This window comes from Struthio camelus, chromosome 1 (assembly GCF_040807025.1).
Source record: "Struthio camelus isolate bStrCam1 chromosome 1, bStrCam1.hap1, whole genome shotgun sequence".
Taxonomy (NCBI): Eukaryota; Metazoa; Chordata; class Aves; order Struthioniformes; family Struthionidae; genus Struthio; species Struthio camelus.
The window spans coordinates 41,611,446-41,636,567 of NC_090942.1; the positions used below are offsets into that span (position 1 = coordinate 41,611,446).

At 37.4% G+C, this 25,122-nt stretch overlaps 1 protein-coding gene across 1 annotated transcript in view; it reads left to right on the forward strand.

The window, feature by feature from the left end:
• The window catches only part of LGR5 (leucine rich repeat containing G protein-coupled receptor 5), a 96,670-nt gene that overhangs the window by 31,766 nt on the left and 39,782 nt on the right, over positions 1 to 25,122 (forward strand). The window contains exons 2-4 of the mRNA XM_068935650.1: positions 6,541 to 6,612; positions 20,917 to 20,988; positions 22,631 to 22,702. Coding sequence (XP_068791751.1) covers positions 6,541 to 6,612; positions 20,917 to 20,988; positions 22,631 to 22,702 — 216 coding nt within the window. The remainder of the gene's footprint in view (positions 1 to 6,540; positions 6,613 to 20,916; positions 20,989 to 22,630; positions 22,703 to 25,122) is intronic.

The following is a 25,122-nucleotide window of genomic DNA, read 5'->3' on the forward strand; positions in this document are numbered from 1 at the left end:
GCCTGTCAACCTAGTTTGCCTGGATCCCTTATGCAGTATTCACCCATACATTATGCAGTATTGTGTCGTTACACAGCAGCAGACGAGGTATAGGCAGAGCCTTCCTGACCTTGCTGGATCACCTCTGAGTTCCAGGCATCAAATCCTCTCCACAGACTTCTATGTACAGTTGCAGAGATTAGATCTTCTGTAGCCAAACTGCACTGCAGGAAACCTAGTGCTGCTGCTGTGCAGAGGGAAGGGAGGGAAAATGGGAGGGGGACAGTGGAAGTACCAGGCGCCTGCTGGCAAAAAGCTCGTAGTGAGGTGTGCAGGCACACGTAATCTCTCTGCACGATGTGTTCTCGTGTAACCACAAGCCATTGCTTTTTGCAGGGTGTGTTTTAATAAAAAGGAGATGGGTCTCTATGGAAACAATGAACATCGAAGTCAAGAAACAAAAATTTTCTGTTAAAAATCAGCAACAGGCCCCCCCCATTTTAGTTTTGCATTATTCCCATATCAATTTTAAAAAGCACAGAATGGGATCAGTTGCTAATAATTTGCAATTACAAATACTATTACAAGGGATACTGAATTTTTAAATACTTAACTTTAATATTTCACATTATTAATGTGCAGAAGGGCAGAAATATCCATGCTATTGCCATTTGTTATTTACTGTGAATATCTTCAGAGAGAGACTGCCTCTTACATGTAATGTCTATTATGACTTGCCCTCTTTGCTGTTTCTTCCTGCAAATCTACCACTTTTTTTCCGAAAGCTCTTTTCAAATACAAGACTACTTTAAATGTGACTCGATAAGTGGAAATTCACATCTTAATCACGGTTTTTCTATGAACTCCTTCAAAGAACCACAAATGCATTTTGAAGTTAGTTGTGTGAATAAATGCTATAATTTAAGTGTGAGGAAATGCTTACAGTGCATATATACTCATACAGTTACATATATACTCATTCTCTGCCCTGTGCTTCTCTGCCTGGATGTATTGAAATATATGGAAATACATCACTACCAATTTGCCTATTGATTTTGGAAAATCATATAATCTAGGACTATTAAAATGAAAATACAGTTTTGTGTAGCTCTTCTGTGAAGCTATTGACAGCTATTGACACCACAGTTCAGAGGACTGCATTGTAAATGCCATGGACAGTCAGCATGCTCTAATGAACAGGGCACTGAACAAATTATCTCCAGTGTTTGGTTCCTCCTTAGCCTATAACCTGCTGTTTGACTGTGAGCATGTCTCTTCACCATTAGGTGTCTTAGTTTCCCTTCTGTAAAAGGATGGTAGTTATTCTTCCATTTAATGTATTGAGACCCTTCAATGAAAATGTGCTGTAGGAATGTAGTTGTAAGAGTAAGGATTTACTACTATAGCACTGGCAAATAAGATCTATCATCTACTTGAAATAGCCATGGAAGATGAAGTTATGTTTAATAATCACAGTGAAGCATTTACATTAATGGACAGCATGCACTTGATAGCTAGCATATTCCTTCATTGTACAGTGGAGCTGGTAAAGTACAGCAGAACCAGGAGTTCTGGGTTAAAAGACAGGCATAGAAAGGGAACAGCTACACTGATTCTAGCCCCTTTTCAGGATATTGTATTGCTACATAGTGTCCAATTTTGCTGGAAATAGATTAAGGAAATGGTCTTAGTTAAGGAACTGGTTAAGAACTCAACGTATTCAGTCTGTTGTCAGTACTTTTATGCGAGTGCTTTATCTTTCAAAGACTTCTGTTGAAATAATCATTTATACAGCCTGTTGGGCTAAGGAAGGCCTAAAGCAAGCATAGTTAACAATCGTAATGGTAAAGTCTTGATCATTTTCTAAAAATCAATCAAGTCACAACTGTAAAAAAAAATGATAGGCTGCAAAATTTATTGCCTCTGATATTAACCCTGTGATGGGTCGAAAAGTTTGTAACATTCAGTATAATTGAAATAAAAGCTTAATAATAAATGAACAGGTGGTGGAAGCCAGTAGAAGCCTTACATATCTCCCGGAAGAGATTTTTGTTCTCCTTTAAAAGACTAAGTACTGTGGAAAACTGATCTTCCAAGATGAATAGTCCCTGAAACATCTCTAGCAATATCAGCTAATAACAGGTTAGTAGCTTGGCCTCCAGACTCCTCTATTATATGTTAAAAAGTAGTTCACTTAACTTGTTTTACTGGCTTTTGGTTGTGAACTACTCACTTTTGAGAAGGTAACTGGATATTTTTTCACCGTGTGTATGCACAGACAACAAAATTGGGGCAGCAGCACGGAAACTGTGGTTTTATTTACCTTGCTGGACTCACTCTGTTTTGCAAATGCTCAGGATTTATCCATATAGTTGCCAAGAAGAAACAGACAGATGTGTGTAGATATGGTGCAGTTTGCAGTATTTACTATTCTTCAAGAAATAATCTGCTATAGAAGTGCTTTATGATTTCATCATGAGTAGGATTTCTTTCTTAAGTCACCAGAGGCACAGCCTCATGATTGATTGGCACAGAGTATAATGAAGATATCGCTATATGAGCAGCACTGCCGATGTAGTCATTCAAGCAAATATTTTTATCTTTTGAAAAGATAAAAGTTTAGTTTGCTGGTATGTTGCTTTTATAGTGAGCAGTTGGAAACAGGCTGCAGGAATGCTGATGGGACAACAGATGATACGTTCGTCTCTTCAAAATAATCTGTCACCTTTCCAATGCAGTGCTTAAGTTCATGGTGTATTTTGTTTTCATATATGTAGATCTGATACTATGGCTCTTTACATTAGGAACGATTTAGAAACTCATAATGTATCCTTCCGATGCAGCTCCTACTGACATCAATGGGGTTTGCTTGTGTTTTGATAGTGGGGTATAGGAAGAGGTATATTATGTCAACTTATTAAAAGGTTTTCATCATTCTAATAATTGAAAGTTTAATTGCAGTTTTTTATCAAAAAATGTAGTTATCACTGTAGTTTGTAAGAGTCTACCAACTTTGACAAGAAATGTTTGCAGTTTCAGCAGATTTGGTTCTGCTGAGTACACAAGCACAGGCACAAAAAGAAAACTGGGGAACGGACCTGGTGTAAATCCGAATTAGTTCCACTGAGGATAGTTAAAGATCTAGTACCTTGATTTTCATATTTGTTTCAACATTACATTACTCCTGATGTGCAAGCCATCCTTCATCCTCTCCTCTTTTCTAGTAGGAGGAAATTACTGGTTATGACAGCCTAGCACTGAAAGGGGAAATCAGAAAACCTGTTTGATGCACTTTTTGGAATGAAACTATGGCAGGTGCAGGACATAAGACATATCCATCACAATTATTACTGCTTTTCACAGTAATAATATGTAAGCCTACAGTTCACCATCTAGCTCTTTCTGGCTGTTAGCCGTGCTTGATCTAGCTAATAGCCATAAATCTCGTCCTAGAGGCTATGTCTTCTTGGCAGTATGGTCCAAAAGCTGGCGAGTTTGCTGAAACCTCCTTTATTTGTCTCTGGAGCACTGTGAAGAGTTTCTGCTCAGCAACCCAAACGTTATGAAGTATTGCCCAAATGAGATCCAGTGACTGATCGCATCGCAGTAACTCCTTTTGTTTGTCTCACTTCTCTGAACATCACTCCAGAAGTAGCTCTCTTTCATATGGTCATATCTCTGCCATATGAGCTTCTCTCATATGTAAGTGCTCACCAAGATAAGCAAGAGTTGAAAAATCCTGTTTCTCTAGTACTACCAAGTGCACGAATTAGTCTAAAAGAGACACACAAACTAATCTCAACTTTATAGCATTTATTCCCAGGTCATAGTTCCTTCAGTGAACAAATATAGACGAAATACATCCATAGTGATTCTGACCCAAGACAATATTCTGAATCCAAACTTGTAAGTGCAGAAGAACTATGCTTTTGCCAGTTTCTAGGGAGAAATGGTATCATATATTAAGCCAGTTGGAATCTGAGGTTTTTGATTTTTGCGTCTCTTTGAAGCTTTTATCTCAAAGCTTCACAGTTTTTTCAGCTGTATCAGCTAGCCTAAACAAAAGATGTTACCTCTCGCTACAGTAGTCTCAGTTACATCCTTAATCAGATATACCTGCAAGAATAACCCGCTGCCAGCATAAACTGCAATGGTCTGTGCATTAGTTACTAGTGTGTTAAAAACTAGTCGGGACAGGTGTTACTGAGCAAATCTGGAGATAATTTGTGTTTATGAGGAAACTATTAAAATAATAAAAAATATGCATAGGTAAAAGTAGACTTGTTGCACAAAAATGTCTTTGTACTTCATGCTGCAAGAAAAGAGTAATCTGAAAAACATGACCCTGTCTAACGAAATGGGATTATTTAGCTGGTACCTTTAAACGTAGCTAGAAACTACTGCAGCGTAGATTGGGAAAGAAGAGAGGTTCTCCTCCATCATGTGATATGGAACTCATACTTGACCATATGAATGAGGTCCCAAGGGGAGGATAGAAACTGAAGTTCACTACTGGTAAATCCACCTCTAAGGTTTAAAGATGATTTTAAGGAAAGTGCCTGTGTTGTTGATTTTCTTATCGTGCATCAAAGGACTTAATGAAGGTTGCCTTCTCTTCTTCTGATCCTAAGATATGAGAGAGAGGCTGCTCTGTGTATTGCTTAAGATAGTGTGGCTCAGAAGTTGGGAGATACGTGGTCCTTTGATACAAGCAGACAAAAACTGTCCACTATTAATAAAAATTAATATGCCATAACATTAGGCTTCAGGTTTTCCTGGTCATCCAGAGTACTGATCAAAGCTGTTTTGGTAGAATGCCCTAAATATGTGCCTGTTTGAAGATGAATTACTCTGATCCTACACCACAGATGGCTTTTTGCGTCTTAAGATGTGATTTAGTATGCTTACCAACAAAAAAAAAGACATAAGTAGAAAATCTCATAATTAAAAAGATATTGTTAAAATATCATTTGTATCTTAATATTCACTACATGGATGAGCTTTTCATTTGCCAAATAAATCCATGTTTTTGTTCCTTTGCCAAAATAAATCCTTTGAGCCTTTATCAAAGTGAAAGGGTATTTACCTGCTAAGTGTATGAAAGAATTAGCTGATAAAATATTACAATAAAAAATGAATTTAGTAAGTACACAGTTCTCAAATTAGGCCTTGATTTTGAAGTGAATGCAGAGAAAGTTTGCCCAGCAGTGATTTGATAATTGTTGTAAAGTATTAACACATTTCCTTTATTTTAAAATCTCTACATGAAGTATGTTTTTAAATTATACGTTTTAAAATATCAACGGAAGATCAAACATCAAAATTAACAATGCTGACTAAAAACATATATTCTGTAGTGTGAAACAGACTGTTAGTAATAGGAACTGGATGGAATAAGAATAGGACATCTACCCACCAAAGTACAGATGATAACTTATTTGCCTTGAGAGCTCTTAACAGCTGGAAGGAATACAATTATCCAAATGCTATCTGAAGTAGCTAGAAACTAGGAGTACCATTACAAATATGCATGTTTAAATAGTTTTTTTTAATTGGCCATTTGCATATAATATGCGGGTCTATGATACTTTTATTTTAGCAGCATCTATAATATTTTTGATGTAGCTGTATGAGAGTTGTATCTTTTATGCAGAATTTTATTACGCAGTCTGTTTATAGATTTATTCTTAATACACGTCAGTTCGGATGATATTGTGGAGTATAATGATAATAGTGGAAACCATTGAAAAAAGCATCTTAAGAGTAAAAAGGTATTATATGGAATTCAGTCTAAAACAGAGCTTGAATGAGCTCTGACAGAGCTGGCATGGCTGGTTGTTTCCTGTGGCCAGGCATTACTGTGGAACCCCACCAGGAAGTGTGCTACGGAGCAGGATCACATTACACCCCTGTTTTATGGTTCATTTCACTTATTTAATGCAATCTGAGAACCTGCAAAAAAGAGCACTCTAAAAGGGAGATGTTTATTATTTGAAAAAATGTCATTTCTTTGACGCGAGTGATTTGGCTTGGAACGCCTGATGTAATGCAGGGAAAATCAATAGCACCATGCAGTAGGTTGTACAGCAAAAGCCATATTTTTCTGTATTCATGAAATGTAAAGAACGATGCACATAGTTCATGTCTGTACACTCTTGCTTGTCTACTTCAGTGAACCAACAGCGTGCTACAGTGCTAGAACAACAGAAAAAATTATAGTAGTTTTCTTTTACTACTGCAAATAAATTTTAATACAGTGCGGTGGTTTATTAAAATTATGTAGACTGAAAGGATTGTTTAGTATGCCAGCTGGTTTATAGAGCATGATAAAACATTCCAAAATTTTTGGAAACAAGGAACGTGCTACAGCCTGTATTTGGTGTGACAAAGCTATTTTCATAGGAAAGAGAAATGTTTAAAGTGCTAACTAGATAATGAGTCATCAGTTCTGGCAGAGGAACTAATTTTTGTTAGCGTAGTACTTAAAAATGTGTGGAATGAACAGCTGGATACCACAGTTGTGGCATGCCATATTAAGTCTCTGTCTGTTTTCTCCTACAGTGATCTCAGTATGAACAACATTACTAAGCTGCCCTCAAACTCTGTGCACAATCTCCGCTTCCTGGAAGAGCTGTAAGTATCATTGTATTCTTGATGGGCATAGTCAGCACTAGGCACATTCCTGTGTTTGTCTCTCATACTTACTGTGGGAACCAGATAAAACAGTGCAGGAAAGCTGTCAGCCTGACACTTTTGGCACATGCGGAAACACTTAGTTGAAAAAAATGTTTGCTTGTGATTCTGGAAATGAACTTGTAAAAGAGTTACCATGAGGCTACAACTTCTCTAAGCAGAGACAGAGCCAAACAAATTAAAATTTTTAAACAAGAGCTGTTTAAAAGAGCTGGATTGCTTTTTGGAAATAGTTAAGCAGCAGGATATTAAAAGTTTGAATACTGGCTCATGTTTATTAAAATCGCAAGTAAAGCTATAATCAAAACCAAAACTTTTGCTGCCTGGTTCTGCCTATGTCAAGGACAATTGAGTCCACTTTTCATAGTATCAAGGCTTCTTGTCCTAATCACTTTTAATTACTGTTTCCCTACTCTTAAGTTTAGCATCCCTGAAGGCTGAGTATAAAATGTAGAATCGTACAAAAAGCTTAGTTATGCTATCTAGTACGTTCACTGAGGGGAAAAAGTATGCTGCAAAAGCTAGCTAATCAAGCACAACATCAAAAGAGGAGTGCTGGTTTGAAGTGATGGTGGCTAACCAAAAGTGAAAAGTATTGTATTTTCATGAGACCTGGGTTTGGCAGTGACCCTAGTTGTAATGACCCGGGCCTAAAAGAAAATTTAGGTTCCTGAGAAGTGATGGAGATTCTGTAGCTGATGCACCATAGAATGTGTGGGAAAAGGCTTGCACCTGCATTTGCATGCGCACCTCTAAAAGCTGATTAAAAGAATTGGGTAGGCATGCAGCCTCTTACGAAACATGTGCTTTATAAGCTTTTAAAAGTAAAGACCTCCTTTTTTATGGCAAGCTTAGCCACTAACACACCATAAAACCCACATAAGATATGCAAACTCATGATGCTGCCCTTTTTGCAAAGACACAGTCTATTTTAAGCTATGAAATGTGCATGGTCGTCTGCAGTTTGATCTCCTTTAGGTGGGTATTACGCTTCCAATTTTTGGGGTCCTCACTAACACTCATTTGAATTTTGCCACCTGGTCTTTCCATCTATGAAAAGCAAACAAAAAAAAAACAAAAAATGTGAAAAAACTCATCTTGGGAACATAGGTGATAGCGACACTGACTTGGAATGGTACCCTATTTGCAAGCAGGTTTTCCTTCCCTGTTTTCTTATCCCTTTTTACCGCATATGGGGGGTGTTTGGGCTTATTTTTATTACTAGCAGAATTTGCATTTGAAAGGTATTATTTCTTTACTTGCTTTGGTTATCGTTATCCATATTGCTATTGCTGATCTAACTTTCGGCTAACACAGATAAGGACATAACAAGGAGAGATGTTACACACCAAATATAACAGTATCAAGTGCATATGAAGAGAATCACACAAAAAAGACTCTGCACATTTTTGCGTGTTCATGTTTGCTTGTACAATGTCCTGTCAACTGTAATAACATTCCTAAAAGCTTCTGGCCCAATGATTTTTCTTCAGCCATCTAAGAAGAAAAACAAAAGTCTGGGCTTTTCCTAGAATGAAATGCTGCTAATTCATCGAGCTACCTCCCGTCTTTCAATTTACAGTCCAAACTTAGGTTACCCAAATAGTGAGGCATGTCACTGTTCGGGAGACTCCTCAGCAGTCTACTTCTGTCCAAAAACTCTGAAAATGTTCTTACCTTATTCCTGTGCTGAGCCTACTTTTTCCTCCTTAGATGTTAAACTACTATGCTTATAACTCTCTGTTCCAAAGTAATGCCAATCCTTCATTACTGGTACTACTCCAAAAGTATTTATTTTATTATCATCTTTTGCTTTACACATCAACACTCTGCTCCTCCACTATTTACACATAAGCCAGTCATTTCGGTCTCATTATTTGTGATGCTGTTCCCTGAAACCCTTCCAGTTTGTATTCATTTTTCAAATAACGGGTAGCTTAGAGACGTGAACCCTTTGGAGATGTGAGGTAACTGATGACCTCTTTTTAATGCAAATTCCAACCCATTATATTGAGAGTCTCTTCAATGTTCAGAGTGATACAATACAATTCGGTCTAGTATTATCTAGAAAAATTATAGACAATGTTTCCACTGAACTATTTTTTCAGTTTTGAAATAGAAAGTTACAGCCACAGTAGTTTCCATGCTCGCCTTATGCTCATTTCTGAACAGTGATTGTACATATTAAAATTATTTTGCCCATCCAGGTATTACCACATGATTTTTATTTCCAGCTTACCTGGGAATTCTATGTTTTGTTTATATGACTTAGTTCAAGGATACTATTGTAAAATGTAACTTGGCCCATAATGCAGACATTGTAAAAATAAGATTTTATGAGGTCTTTAGACTGGAAGCAACGTTTCCATGAAATTAAAATGCACCTTAGAAATGTCCATATGCTCTTTGAAACAGAACAACAGTAGGAGCTGAAAATGCATTTATAGTTTTTTTTTAGTGTTGAAAAAAATGTTAGTAATCACTTGATTATAGGCCTGGTTCAAAACCTAATAAAGGCAAAAGAATTGATCCACTGAATTTTGGTTTAGATGTTATGGCCTGGGTGTGTGGTTTGGCGGTACTGATACATCGTTACCTCAAAAGAACTGAGACTTTATTATGAAGAGAGTTAAACCCGTTGTTTTGACTCCAAAGAAAGGATGTGTAAACCAGATCTTTTCAGCCAATTCAGACCATCCAGGCTGAATCTGATTCACTATTCCAGCCACAGTTTGACACCTCTGCAGGCACCATTCTTGCAATCCTGATGATCGTGTCTGGGCTTTATCCTCAACCAAAAACTTTGGTCGCTGAAATACGACTTCTTGAAACTGCTGCGTTTTTGAGGTGCCTCTTCCTCTAGAAGTGCTGGAAAACATTGTGGTGCTTTGAAAACTGAGCTGTTCTAGCAAGCTTAGTTTTGAGGAAGAACTTTTCTTTCTGAAAGTGATGGGCCTTTCAGGCCTAATTTTCTCTTAAAATATGTGTGATGGAACGGCCACCAAGAAAAAAAAATGCTTCAGCAGCCTGATTATCAGGAAGTTGCTCTGCATGGACTTGTACAATACCATTAAGTCAAATTCTTCATTATAAATTCGAAATAACTCTACAGATATTTATCAGTATGACTGGGTCCAGGATTCAATCTCATGTAGAGTTTTTCTAGAGTTATCTTATTCTACAATATGTTTTGAATGCCTATAGTAATAGAGCAATAAATTAGAGTAATGCATTAAAAAAATTTTTTTTAAAGTATAACGTATTACCTAGACCAGGACTCTTAAGAGCTAAACAGACAACCATATCTGAATGTACACATATCATTTTGCGATTAATAACACTTCAAAGCATTGCCTGAAATGGTTTTATTTTATAAAGTAATCTCTCTATAAAGAATAAGGAATAAAATAAAACTATTTGAATCAGACCTTACTACACATATCTCCAATGAGATATATCTACATACATGCATACATATGCATATGCATAAAAATATGCATGCCTCCCCTTACACACGTGTATCTGTAAGGCTTTTATTTTAATTTTAATTTTAAACACAGAACACTCCTCAGATGAGCAAAACTCCAAGTGATTTTTAGTACGTTGCTATTTTTCAGCAACTTAAAACAGGTGTTTAAGCAAAACGGGGAAAAAAGCAAGGGAGGGCTTTTTTATTTCTTATTTTTTTATCTACAGAGTAAGACAGTTTCAAATACCTTCCATTTTGCAAAATCAAGTGACAAATACACTCTCAACTTAATTGCAGCTTGCATACAGGTGCAGGAAAGATTACTGAGGCCTATATTATTTCTTATAAAACCTTGAAAAGGCTTACATATATGTCCAAAGTTTTTCAGATTGCCCACTGTATTATTACAGCAGTTTCTCAGGCAGCAGTGCCTTTAAAAGTGCATTTTATTACAATCCTGAAGTGCAGAGTTACAGATACAATACAAAACAGAAACGTATTGAATGAACCTCACCATCAACTGTATGGAAATCCCTTCATGCTTCAGAAGTGATCAAGAGGCTGCTGCCTATTTGAAAACGAAGTCCTAAATTGCCAGGCACAATCCATTACCATCTGTTCTTATTTACTGTTTTCCCTTTACCTCTCTTTCTGTTTGCTCTTTCTTTCCACAAATAGGTTTTTAAAGATGTTAATGGGAATTAGGTGTTCTTTTCCCTTCTGACTTGGAGTGGAACTGATCTGTCTGTCTGTCTGTCTGTCTCTCTCTCTCTCTCTCTCTCAATCTCTCTCTCCCCCCCACCCCCCCCAGTCATTTACACCCTTGAAAACTGAGCGCATTAGCTCCTTGAGTTGTGTACAATCTTTTGTGAACGCAGGCATATTGTGGCTAGCGCTGAAAACTGATTCTACATAGTAGAAAACATGAAAATGGCTGCAGTCATCATCCAAAAGGTACTGGAGAGAGTGGGGGAATCTTAATTTACGTCAACATGCATTGGACAGGATGCTTAAGTACCAGAATTTTTCCCAAATATTAATCTGCATAGATTTAGAAGCGTCCAAGGCAAACAAGTAAAAAAAAAAAAACCCTGCAACTGACAACCACAACAAAAGAAAAAAAGACAAGCAAGTATCGTCCAGCGGCCTCAAGCTGTGTATGTACACAGGCCTCCTGATCTCACTTAAGTATCAGTTTTACGGTTTTTGCACAACAGATTTTACTGAGCTATTCGTGATGGAAATTGGCTTATGCCACTTCCCTCAGCTAATGTTTCAAGAACTGTTTTTGTTAAATGACTTAGGGTCCCGTATGTAATTCCAGTGCTGCATGCTATCTGAAACGTAAGTTTTGAATTCTGCTTCTTCACATAAGCTGTGAAATCGATTTGTTCACTTCATGCATTCGTACAAGTAGATGTGAACTGTTCGGAATATACCACTGTGTTTAATATGTAGTGTTTATCAATGAGACCTGTCTGTCACCAGCCGGGCAGACAGCCAGTGGCACATTGTAAATTCCGTTGCCATAAGACGGACTGTGTTGATAACTCAGGGCTATGGCTCCGCAACTTTGTTTTTCTGCAGACAGAGAGGCACTGAAAATTCTTCCTGAGGGAAGTGGACCAGTCATTTTGAAGCTAACCATGCTTTAGTAAAAACAGTGAGAAGATATTTACTCAAATGATCGATTGACAGGAATTCTGATAGTTTTCTCCCCTAATTTTTGCAGTCTGATTTACTGGAAAAAAAAAAAACCAACTGCAGCAGATTCCTACTATACAAGATAGTAGTTTGTGGCCTTTTCATTCACAAAACAAGGGCCCTGATGGTTTTGGAGCTCATTGCCTTTGTTACTGTCATTTTGACACCACTAAACTGAGTAACAACAAAGAACTCTTCCGTGTGGATGAGCCAGACTTGCAACCTCCAAACTGCCCTTTTTGCTCTGTATTGAATAATGACAAGATGAGGACCAAAAAAAAGGAGAAACAATGGAGTAAATGTCTTACTAAATTAGAGCAGCTTGTAGCACAGACAGACAATTATGCTTGAAATGTTAACGCAAATTGCAGGGAGCAGCCTGGACGCTGGAACTGCTGTGCGCTTGTAGGCAGAGGCGGACAGGATGAGGGGAAAGGAAAGGTGAAAGTGAAGTGAAAATAGTATAAGATATGCAAGTGAAAACAAGAAAAGTTCTAGGATAATATCCAAAAAATCCTGTCAGTGCTGCTTCATTCCTCGTACTGAGTGTATATTAAAAGTATATTTTCAGCTTGTAGCTTGTAAATGCTTTCTGGAACTTGTAATTTGTTATTCAGCAATATTCATTAGGAACTAGTTTACAATATCAACTAAAGTCATAAGAAGAGCTTTTCGTGTGTTGCGATCAATACAGATAGTGAAATTATACTTAATTAAACTAAGGAGAAACAATGCTTAATTAAATGTGGTATATATCCACATATCCTGAGGCAGAATTTTAATTTAAGTCTTATACATTCAGCATGTTCTGCTGTAGCAGGTTATGCAGAAAGGATTTCCTTTTCTGTCAGTGGAAGTTAAGCCTGTTTGCAACCTGCTTGATTTCACTGCAGTGACAGATTAACATTTCTCATACCTATACTATTCCATTTTTCACTTGCTCAGAATTAGAGATAACAAATTCAGCCAGTATCACTTTCATATCTAATTCATAAGCACAGAAAAACGTCTTCTTATCTCTAAGTTGTTTTTTTGAATTTCCAAATGGGAGTAGCAGTAATCTCTCCAGTAATTCTTTGGTATTGCTTCATTTTACTACTCAGGGAAGAGCAGTAACTCAAAACTTGGACAACTTTTGTCCTTTGCCTATCCCACGGGAATGGCAAACAGCTGGCACGTTTTTCCTTACTGATCATTTGATCATGGTATATTGTATTGCTGTACGCTTTAGCCAACTCCTGTTATCAGTGATGATTATTATTTCTTCTCACCCTTTCTGGTGATACTGGCACTACCAACATGAAACCAAAACCATTATCAGAAATATAAATGGCACTTGGAAGGCCCAGCCTAGGAAATGTAAGCGATATGATCTAACATTTGTTGCTCCATCTTGCCGTGAGGCTTATACACGTATTAAGGCATTTTAACAAATCCAAGATTATTCTGGGGCTAATGATTTGTGACAGCACTCATCAAATATGGAAACAAAGTTGTACCTCTTATTAATTCAGAGTCTTTGGAATCCACTGCTGGGAATCAGCATGGGATTTCCTGCCTAATGTTAGAGTATGTCCTAGCAATTCACCTTGCTGTCAGTCGGAAGGCAGGTACACAGCTGCATATTTAGTAGAAGGCCACTGTTAGGGGCCTCTAGAAAGGTATTGGCTTCTCCAGTACTAAAAGCAAAACAGTTTATTCTTAGAGCCAGCCTTGGACAGCTTCAGAAAATGAGAGATCAGTGTTCTTTGTTAGTTGTCAGATACTCTTATCATGCCAGGTGCAGAGAGTGTTTCTCCCTTTTATAAGTGAGAAATAGTACATTTTAGAGCACATCCTCAACTGACAAAAATATGTAATCTGTTTTATCAAAGCCAGCTCAAGATCAAATACACACTGCTTTCATTCCAACTGCCTGAGGTCAGTTGGAGTTATTCCAGTTTGCACCCTTTGAGAATTTGGCCCATGCATTTTAAAAGGCAGTTGGGCCCTAAAGCAAGAGCAGACTGTGTTATACTTGAATTTCTAACTAACCTGTAAGTAGCAATAAATATATATAAATATATAGCACACTTATAATTCACACACTTCCCTTTTTTTTTTAAAGGAGCATGTTTTTATATTTTCTTCTTTGAGCACTCTGATCATCAGAATTTTTAATGACCTATATTTCTTTTTATATTTCTATAAAGATTACACTTTTAATTAACAGATTGAAATATAAATAGATAATTAAAACCCAGAGTAACATTTACATTCCTAGTCTAACAAAGTAATTCCTCAAAAACAGTTTGAAAGACATATGTTGATATCATCCATTAATTAATTAGCTAATTAATGACATAGTAATTAATCATGCATTAATTCATGTGTCTCTATTGAGTAGGCCCAAGAATAACCACTTATAAATATCAAATTAAACACTTATCTCAAGTTGACTTTTAGGTAAGTGCTTGATGAGTATGCATATTGTCAGAACTGTGTTAATATAAGAAGCAAGAACATTTTGTGTTATCTATTTCTAGATATATGTGTAAACTGAAGAAAATTATGATGATAGATAATATATTGGCTGTATATTCATTCATTTAGTTAGACGAAATATATGTGTATATGCATGTGTGTGCATCTCTGGTAAAGGCTGGCAGGAAACAAAACTGAAGCAAAAGATACAAGATCAGTAATTCTTCCTTGTGCAGAGGCAATTTTTGATACCCAGAACAAGTCATTTTAGGAAAAAAAAGTATATTTTCGTGTTATAGTTCCGCTTTGTTCCTTCACAAACTACTGCTTTCTTTACTAGAAATGGAGATGTTTATTACAGTATTGGTACTAGTACTATTGGTACTACTTCTGCCAGAAGAAGAGATAAATTATTGGCAGGTACAGTACTGAGATATGATGCAGATGAGAGTCCTGACTCTACTGGTGTCAACCCAATTTTCTGCACAGGCATCAGTGGGACTAAAATTTCACAATATATCCTTATTAGTTATTCAGAACAATTATGGCAGGTGGAGGGGAGGATCAGGCTTTCAGAAAAGACTTTTTATATTACAAAACAGAATTATCTATATATTCTTTCTTATTTTTACCCGAGTAAAAAAGAAACAGTCCGCATTTATACAAATTTATACAAATTTTATTGAATATCCCTAAACGGTATACTAATGTTCTAGCACCAAATTCAGCAAGATTAGTACCACATAGCAGCAGAACAGTCCCAATTAGTAGGTCTTTCTTGCTGTGTCAGGCCTTTTGTACATTCAGTTTCTGTTCAGAAAAGCAAAAATCTTTTGACCAGTTTCTAAGTTCTTCTATACAATTCCTTTTTAGCTTTCAGTCTGCAGATTTTATTTGTTGCAGTATCTAGTGTAGCAAATGAGGAAAGAAACATGTCTTTAGAGAGAAAACAGGCAAAAATAAAACTCGTCAAACTGTAACATTAGCGACAGTAATGTAGTACTCATCTTTAAACGTATAGAGAGATATATATGGCCAAATCCATGACAGTATTGTCTTGGTACATGTAGTCTTTGCTCACATTCCTTAAGTAAAATCAGTAAACCAGTTAGTGCATGGAGGTAAAATGCGGAGTAAAAGAGAAATAAAGGCAAGACGGTAGGTCAGGGATAGCTTTTTGTAGAAATGCCCCAATATCTTTGCACAGCTGAAGGATGATTTCAAGTTGCGCTCAAGATTAGTCCTATATAGGATATTACAATACATATAAGCAAATAGTGTGTGGACTAGCCTTGAACGCAAGTGATGAGAGGTCTTTAACAAAGTATAAGTCTGTACTGAAAGGACTGTACTAGTCTGTACTAAAGGACATGCAGTGACACTAGCTTAGAAACATATTCATTCAATCTGATACTGCTATTACAGTTTACAGGCCTAATAACAACAGTGCAATATATTTATAATAAATTTGTATGTAGTGAAATTCTGCTCATTCTGATGATTCTGAAATAGGTCGGAAGTCGAGAGTTACAATCACTGGATTCTCACTTTTAAACAGTTAACTCCTTACACGGCTTATGTATACCAGCCATATGCTGAGCCATACCAAGATCTGTCATGTCCTTTCTTCTCCTACATTTCAGCACCTTGGAAGATTTGTTCAGTAACTTGATCAAGAAAATTCCGTTCTGCTATTCCTGTTAGAATATAGCATGAATATTAATGAATTTAAATGCTTGCTGTTTCTCAAGGACACAACTATCTTGCCTTTATGTATAGCAGTATAGGTTTGGTACTACCAGTTTTTGAAATACACTTTATAGGTGCTTGTTCAGCCTTTGCTGGACTAAATATTACTCAAGCAATGAGGAAAAGCAGCCACTACCCATATGTTGCTATCACTGTCTCTTTGCAAACAATGAGGATTTACTAGGTTAGTTTTACCAGAGTTTCTAACGCTGGTGCTGGAGAAGTGGGGCTATCTTTATTAAATGCCACAGTTTGCTGGCTGTAGAGTAAACACTTGTAAGAGTGTTTCAAGTTCACCTTCCTTCCCAGCAGGTGAAGAGGAGAGGCTAGGTAACAGGCTAGGTCTGTCCTGGTCGTAGAAAGCATCCACAGACAATGTAGTTCTCAGTAGGTGGAGAAGAATTCTTCCACTAGAAATGTAATGGAAATAGTTGAGTATGTTCAGATACAGCTTTGTTTATTTGCTTTTTTCTGAGGTATAAAGCTGTTCTCCTCATACATGAGCAACAACAGAAGGAAAACAAGAGAAAGTTTCTAATCATTTTCAAAACTTTCTGTGGGTGTCTCATTAGCTGTACTGTCTTTAGGAACATTTCTCTGACTAGGTGATCACCATTTCTCAGAGTCGTGACTCTGCAAGAGAGGTCAAAATACTTAAAAGGGATGGACAGATGAAGAGTACTCCAAGGAGACAGCAGACTGTTCTCTTAGTTCTGACAGTAGTCCATAAATCTGACTTGCAGCACTGCAGCTTTTCCAACATTGGTTGAGATTGCCAGCTCAGCGGAACAGCCTTGAAACATATCTTATAAACTGCTGCCCTTTGAAAGGATAGTGGGAACATACTTTTCCGTCAGCTCACTTATTTACATCTTTTAGAAGGAAATATGCAGTAGTATAGAAACTTAGCTTGTGCTTAAGACAAACTGCCCAGTATCTTGTCTCCAACAGTGGCAAGTATCAGGTACTGAAGGAAGCACATGGTGACACTTCTCCATAAACTCTTCCAGCCTCCGTTGATTAGGGTCTGAATCTGCAAGATTAATGGGGGAAATCTAGTCCTAAATTAATATAGCTCCAAAAATAAAAAATCAGGAATACTGTATACCTAAGCTTCTCGTTAAAGAGATGTGATACACCTGAGCTTGAGTTTATTTAATGCAATATTTCTAAAATAATAAATCTCAGAAATGTTAGAAATAAAAGAAATAACTTCTAAAATTTGAAATTCAAAGCTTGTCCAAACAATAGAGGCCAGCCATTTAGTTATGTAAGCACGATAAACAAGCTAGTTCATTCCTGCTCTCAGAAATCATTAACTAAATACTGGACTGTAGAGACAGATAATATATCCATCCTCATCTGTTCAGGGAAGGGGATATTTACCCATGCAGACTGAAATCACTACCCAGAGTCCATCCAAAGTTCAGTAAAAGTATTGTGCAGCTTCTCTCAAATAGCTTAGTGTAAAGGAAAATGAAACACTTGAACTGGAGAAGAGTAAATCCTGATAGATACTTGGCAGATACCTGTAGTGTCAACAAAGAGGTTGATTTCCCCCTATGCCAAGAGTGAGGAGAGAAGCACAGTAATAGTATGAAAAGAAAAGAAAAAAAAAAGACAAGGAAGGCGTTAGAAATGGTCAGGGACAAGTAAGCCAAATTGAATTGGCTCTGCAGCATATCTTAAAGAACTGGCCGGCTAAATTTCATTCAAGAGCATTGAAAGATTCAGCCAATGAGCCCAATGAATCATTACTGATGATTTTGCCAAATATCACTGGAATTCTAAAGGACTGGGAAAGTAGCCTCAAAAGGTAGCCTCATGGAAGAGTATAGGTGATTAGCCTGGCTTTGGTGCCAAGGAAAATGTGATTTAGAACAGTTCAGGAACATGAGTCTTTATCCCTCACTTACAACTGTCTGTCAGCTTTGGTTATTCCTGTGAAAGGTGCTGGGAATGGGGCCATGTTGAGGGATCAGGCTCTTAGCATGGTATATTGTGGGTGGCCAGAAGATCAAAATGGAGCTTACAATCTGAATGACAAGAGTGTACTCTGGCAGATCTTCTCCTGAAGACAGTTGGACAGAAAACCTGGCCACAAAAGAAAGCAGTGAAAAAAGTTACATGGAAGAGTTTTAGCCATCAAAAAACAGTTCAAATACAACCTCGTGCAGTGCAATCCCATTAAACCACCCTGAATGTCAGTGAGGTGTGTACCACATACCGGTATATGTGTGTCCCTGTGCACAGTTATCGCTTTCTAAATGTATTAGGTATATATTACAGGAACCGTAAAAATGTATTTAGAATTATTATGACAATCCATTTCCAAAAAATTCCAAACGTTAAGCTGTAGCTTACCACCGAGAGATATGGTGGTGCTCTGAAGCTGAAACAAAAACGTTGAAACAAAACGTTAAGGCTGCGTAGTGTCCTAGTTTAGTTGTCACAGTCCTACATTTGGAAAAGGGAGGAGCATGCTTGGGAATTGCCCGACTCCTTCTCCAGGAGCTCTTAAACAGGTCTGATTTTCTTAGTTAAACACTTTCTACAAAGAATATTCCAGTTCGAACAGGAGGTATGAACATGCAGTGTATTTGGCAGTTTGAATTGTGACAATGATGAAAATTGCTGCAGCATAAATCCCTTTTATCTATCCCTAAGTCAGCCACTCTTAAAAAGGAATAGCGGACTAACAGACCACTAACCAGAGTCTTTGGAGATACGAATTTATTTCCCTGCTCTTTATCAAGCTTTCCATGTGGCACTCAAAACAGGCACTTATATTTGAAAGCGAAAACCTAACTACCTGTACCTACACCTTTTTCCAATCAAGTTTTGCATACATGTCACTTGCTGGTTCAGCCCGTGTCCAGTCGTGTCAGTAAAAGTAACAGACCAAAACAGATGTTTTCGGGGAGAACCAGTCTTTAGTCTCTTTAAAAAAATCATACTATAAACTGAGATCAGCGTTGGACAGGTCCGAAGCTGCTGCTAGTCTGTGATCTAAAGATGGCATTTACTTTGGGTGACCCACTCTGGCATGCCTAACTTAGCACACACCTACCTGATCAAGCCAAAACCCAAAGGTCATTGCCATTTTAATTCAAAATGAAAGCTGAAGTTGGAGAAGCCCTTCACATGTCTGAGGTAAAATACACTCAGCCTTTGAATGGCTCGCCTTTGAGAAAGATTGAGCCAGGTTTTATTCTTTCACCTACCTGCAGGAATTCAAATGCACGTGTTCAATTCTCAGATAAATGTCTGCACACCAGACTCCAGAGTACTCCAAAGTGAGAGACAGGCTCGGCAGTTCTGTCTGAAGCTGAGCCTCTCTGCAGAACAGAGTTATATTCATTGACCAGAGGAAGAGCTGCCTTCTAAGAGTAGCAGGTTACATCACTTGGCAGGTGTGTACAGGGAAGGCCCTTTCCACAAACTGAAAATGCCTCAACAATCTTTGGAGCTGGGATCTAGAATCAAGTTTTTTTTTCTCTCTTGTTTTTTCTGTATGAAGGGGAATATCTCAAGAAGACGTGCCCATGACCCCTCTCCCGAAATAGCTGGGGCGACTAAACTACAAAGGAAGACAAGGTTTAAGGTCCAAAGATTTCTGGGTCTTTCATATTGGAGTTCCAAGCACCTGGTCTTCTCCATGAACAGTATAACCAACCCTGGTGCCTACTTCAGTGCTGTAGATTCCTCTCTGGCAACTCAGCACCTAAGGCGTTTTGTGGATCTGTTCCGCTAGTCTTCCTAGGGAGCAGATGCCAAATCAAATGTCAGCTCTGTCATCACATCAGCTGGTCTGCGGTAACTGTCTAATTTTGATGTGCAGTATCTTAGCTGGTGGGAAATATCAAGTAATTCCACTTGGCTTAACTTGGTCTGCAAATCTAAGTCAAGTCATGTCAATCCATATTTGTTGCCAGCTAAGAGCAGACAGTATGACTTTGCTAACACAGTAACTTGACTGGGAATCTGACCCCTACCAGTCAGTTTTCCTGCTGTGAAGCAGGTATCACACTGGACTGGGATGTAAGGAGGCTAAATGCAAGACGCTCCAGGATTGTACTGATGGGGGACATCCAAATGCTATTGTTTCACGTTAAATATATAATCTCTCTCCTAGACACAAATCCTAGAGAATGCTTTCTTTTTTGGCAGAGTAACATACTTGAAAAAGATATTTGTTGTACTTACCCACGTCTGTAAATACTTTGAGGCCTTCCGAGAAGGAAAGAAGATGCAATAGAAGTGGGGGAAAAGAACCCTACAAATTTTAACAGCTGTACTTTTTGCCAACCCATGATAAATCTATTCACAGGTAAAAATATGAATCCACCAGTACAGCAGTTTTATGTGCACTTACTGTAAAATGAACTGTGGTCATTAGTATGTGGATGTATTTTGATAACATGTGCAAACGAGTTAAACACACAACTGAGTTAAATGTTCACAGAAATCATATATGCACAATTCCAAGACTGTGTGCCTCTAAATCTGATAATGCTAATAGTAGTCACTATATCTGTATTTTAGTTACAGGGATTGCTCCTTAAAAAAAAAAAACAGTATGAAGGATTAGATGTGCATCCTAAACCATAAGCTTGTTTTATAGTGAAATTGCATTTTGTCTCTGCAGACCAGCTGCCAGTAAATCAACCGTACAGTTAAGAGCTTCTCTTTTTTTTGCTTTTAAAAGTGTATTAATGACAAAACAAGGTTCTTAAACTACTGCCTCTGGCATCAGTTGTTCAAACATAGCTGTGTTGCACTTCTAACAACCAAATTAATTCCACATGAAGAGAAAAAGTATTTACTCTTTTTTTCTTTTCCTTTTTCAAACTCTGCAGACGTCTTGCAGGAAATGGCTTGACATACATTCCTAAGGGAGCATTTGCTGGCCTTTTCAGTCTTAAAGTGCTGTAAGTAAACTGTGTGTTGTTTGATATATTTCTGATTTCTTAAATGCTCCAGGGAACTAATTAACTAGTGAGTTTTGATCAAGTAAACTACATATTGTGATCGCTTCATTTAGAACAGTTCAGTTGAAGTGAAGATGAATATGAACATCATTAAATTTTTGCTTTTTCATATAGAAAATATCTTAAAGACAAAGGTTTGAAAACATTAATGTCATTCTAAAAATAACTAAATCCTTAAGTAAATGTCTCGGTACAATATCAAAGGTAAAAATTCAGTTAATAGTTTCTTTAATTGACTCATAAGTTCTGAGTTCAAGTCTAAAAACCTTAGTGGAATTTTCATGATCACATAAAATTGAGGGTAAATTGCCCTTTCCTTTAATTGAGAGCAAGAGAAAAAACTAATTGTTATAGAGTAGTATGTAATTTAAAATCCAGTTCTTACTTGATATCTAGATCTTGTTCATTGCAGATATAATAACTGCAAGATAAATTATCAAACATATGCCTAAAACTTGTATTTAACTTGTATTATTTAGAATAATAAGACTGCACATATTGTTACAAAAATTATTAGCAGGCCACATCTCACTATGTTTATACTTGAGAGGATCTTTGCCTGTGGAAAGATCACAGAAATTGCTTTCCTACCAAAAATGTCAACCTTTTAGTCAATGTCAAGCCAGTCCAGATCCTAATGAAAGAGTGTACAGAGCTCTACGGCAAGGATACCTAAGTGAGAAAGAAATATGAAGAGCTTCCCGTTCCATCTGCCCTTAAGCTGGCACAGCTGTAATTCTTGTTGGCCTAAGGAGCTTTCGGCCTGCCAAAAATGATTCTGCTAGCAATGTCCCGTCACGTATGGCTCATTTAGAAGACAGCATGTGCTTTTTCAGTTTTACCCAGATAGAATCCTTTTATATTTGTAGGAGTTTACCCAAACAAGGATATTAGGCAGTGTAAATGGAAGCTACCTCTCTCCTCGCAAAGTGATGCATCATATTCTAAGGGAATAAAAGGTGTTACTGGACTGAAAAATTATTTTCAATCTTTACAAGCTAAATTATGTGACAGCTTCAGAAAGGAGATTTGTTGTGTTATTGCCAGCAACTTTTCTTTTCAGAAAATTGATTTAATTGGGAAGAATTCAGCACTCTTTACAGAGCTAAAATTTCATTCAGAACCAAATCATGAACTCCTCATACAGTTAAAAGTATGTAGCATTTTCTTAAGTTACGAATTTCAAGAGTCAGTTCTTCAGATATGTATCAGAATGAGAAACTGAAGGACTTCAGAAGGGAAAGGAAATCAATACATGAGGATGACAATTTCAGAATCAGTGGAGGCAATTAGGTGCTCGAGCCCTGTTGAAAATGAATAGGATTTATTCTGTTAACTTCCTCCGCTGCTGTGAAAATCCTGCTCAAAGTTGGTGTGTAGCTGTTAATGAAGCTAGTATGCTACAGCTGCTTGTTTGCTTTGAAGAAGCAGGGGAATGGAGTATTTGTGTAGATTGTTTCTTTGTTTGTAATCTCAAAGTATAACAAAATTAAAAAGGGAGGCAAGCTTGGAATAAAATTTACACTAGAAAATAATTATCTTTACTGTGTTGGGCCTAGTTTTCATGTTACTCTAAATGTAGGATGCTGCAGAATAACCAACTACACCAGGTTCCTGCTGAAGCACTTCAGAATTTGCGCAGCCTCCAGTCTCTGTGAGTATACTTGATATATCAACTTGTAACCTTGTACTAACAATAATGTATTACCTATTAATTACCTCCTTAATGTGCTGAACCAACTTTTTGTTTAAACTCTTTGAGATGCTTTTCTTCAGAATTGTACTTACAGGTAAACATCAGAAGAGGCTAATTTCATTCCAGTAACTTTGTGACATTGGCAGCTGTTTTACGGTGTTATAAGCTGGTTCATAGTCTGAGAAAATGCTCCTTGCCCTGCAATATTTTCTGTCTGTCAAGAAGTGTATGATCCCTAGAGCACTGGTCTTTCCCGTGAGAAGAATCCTAAATGTTATTTCATCTAGTGTAACTTTTTCAGCAACATTGAAAACACCATTAACTCATGAAACAAAGTATACTAGAGGATGCTTAATTATAGTCCGTGCTTCAGGCAGGTCTCCATGTTTATATTTCGTGACTGCCTTGCTGACTCAGTCCACAAGCTTTAGTTTTAACAGAACTTCTGCCAAAATTCCTAGACCAGGAGTGAGGATTGGCTGCTTAGTAGTATGAATGAAATTATTTTGAAGAGCTTCTGCCCTGTAACACAAGAATGGTTGTACCAAGTCATGCTGAAAGCTGGCCTAGCCCATTATCCAGGCTTGAACAGCAGATGCCTGAGGAAAGTAAGAGGTCAGGTAGAGAATACAATAATACTTCCTTGGTATCCTGTCCGAGCTGCTAGAGATTTCCATTCAGGGACTCACTGAGCCAATAGTGGTTTCTTTGTATTTAATAGTTCTTGAAGGATTTCAGTCCATGAGTTGGAACAATTGCCTTCTGAACCCATTTAACATCCACGATTTTTTGTGGCAGTGTATCTGCTGATCAGCTAACTCTGTGCAGTGTGATAAAGTACCTCCTTTTATTTACTTTAAATTGTCCACCACATGTGGTGTTTGCTGAATGCAGTATCAGGAGGGGGGTGTGAATTGCTGTTCCTTGTTGATGTACTCCATATTTTGTAGACCTCCATTATATCTCCGTTAGTCATGTTTTTCAGTCATAGGATGTTGAATTGTTTCGTATGTGGGAGCTATTCCTTTCTTCTAGTCGTTCTTGCCACTCTTTTTGGAACTTTTTTCCCCACTTCTCTTATATTGTATTTGAGATAAGTCAAGGGGGAGATCAGACTTGCGCAGAATGTTGAAAGTGTTTGCATGCCATAAATATGGCACGATGATGCTTTTTTTTTATTCTCTTTTATTCTTTTATTCTCTTTCCTTTCCTGTTAACTCCACAAACTTGGTTTTGTTTAATGTTCTTAACCATTACTGGACACTGAGTTGTTGTTTTCATACTTATTTATTACAACCCAAAGACCTCTTTCTGGCATGTTAATAGCTACTCAAGAGTTCGTCATATTAGGTTGAGATTGCCTTTTCCCCAACTGCATCGCTTTACGTTTATCTACACTGGAATCCATCTGCCATTTTATCACTTGGTCAATTCCATATCATGAATTCCTTCTGCAGCTCTTGCAGTTAACACTTTGCATCCACAAGATTGCTCTTGCTGTCTCAATGCAGGATGCAATAGATTCTATTTCCAAATTAGCCGCAAAATTTCATTGTTGCTTGATACTTTAGAAAATGTAGTCCTTATTATTTTTGTATCTGCTAGTCTTGAATGTGCAGCACAAGATATCTAGATGATGGAAGACAGGCATGCAGCTTCTTTGGAAGCAGTAAAATGCTAGCTGACTCTTCTCTATGATTTACCTAGCTACCTCATACTTCCACAGAATTATTTTGAAATGTACTTATTTTTCTTAAAAGTTTCAAACTCTTAATGTGGAAGTCATTAGAGAAGTTCAAATACCTGTCACAAAGAGTGTTCCTGCAGCATATGCTAATCAGCAGCCTCACAGGTATAAAAGTCTGACGAAAACGAGGATAGAGTGAGCGTGTATACCACGCTATCCAGTCTGGTCAGAGTTGAGATGTGTCTATCAGTGGGGAGCATACTGCACTGAATGTGTTCTCTTCTTTTTTGTGTGTATAAAGGAGATCTGCCAGGCAGTTAACCTCTTTTACATATGTTCAAGTCAGCCAAAGTCTTAAGAACAGACTTAATTGAATGAATGGATTTCCAACAAAATTGTCATTTATGTGTAACTTACCACCACACACACACACGTCATACGGTGTTAGCTACCAGGTTTTTATGTCCTTCTTGAACAGTGTTTATCTCCTTTATATACAGAATGTTTGTTAAGGTTCCTAAAGGTGAAACAACCCTAAGAATTAATTATCTTACAATTGTTATTTGGTAAGTGCCTTTTTTCTTTATTGACTAGACATAGACTGAAATATCTGAGCCGTATACTTTTGAGGTTACAGTTCTTTCCTTTGATCTTTTAAAAAAGTCATGAGAAAATGCTGGTCTAGTGACTA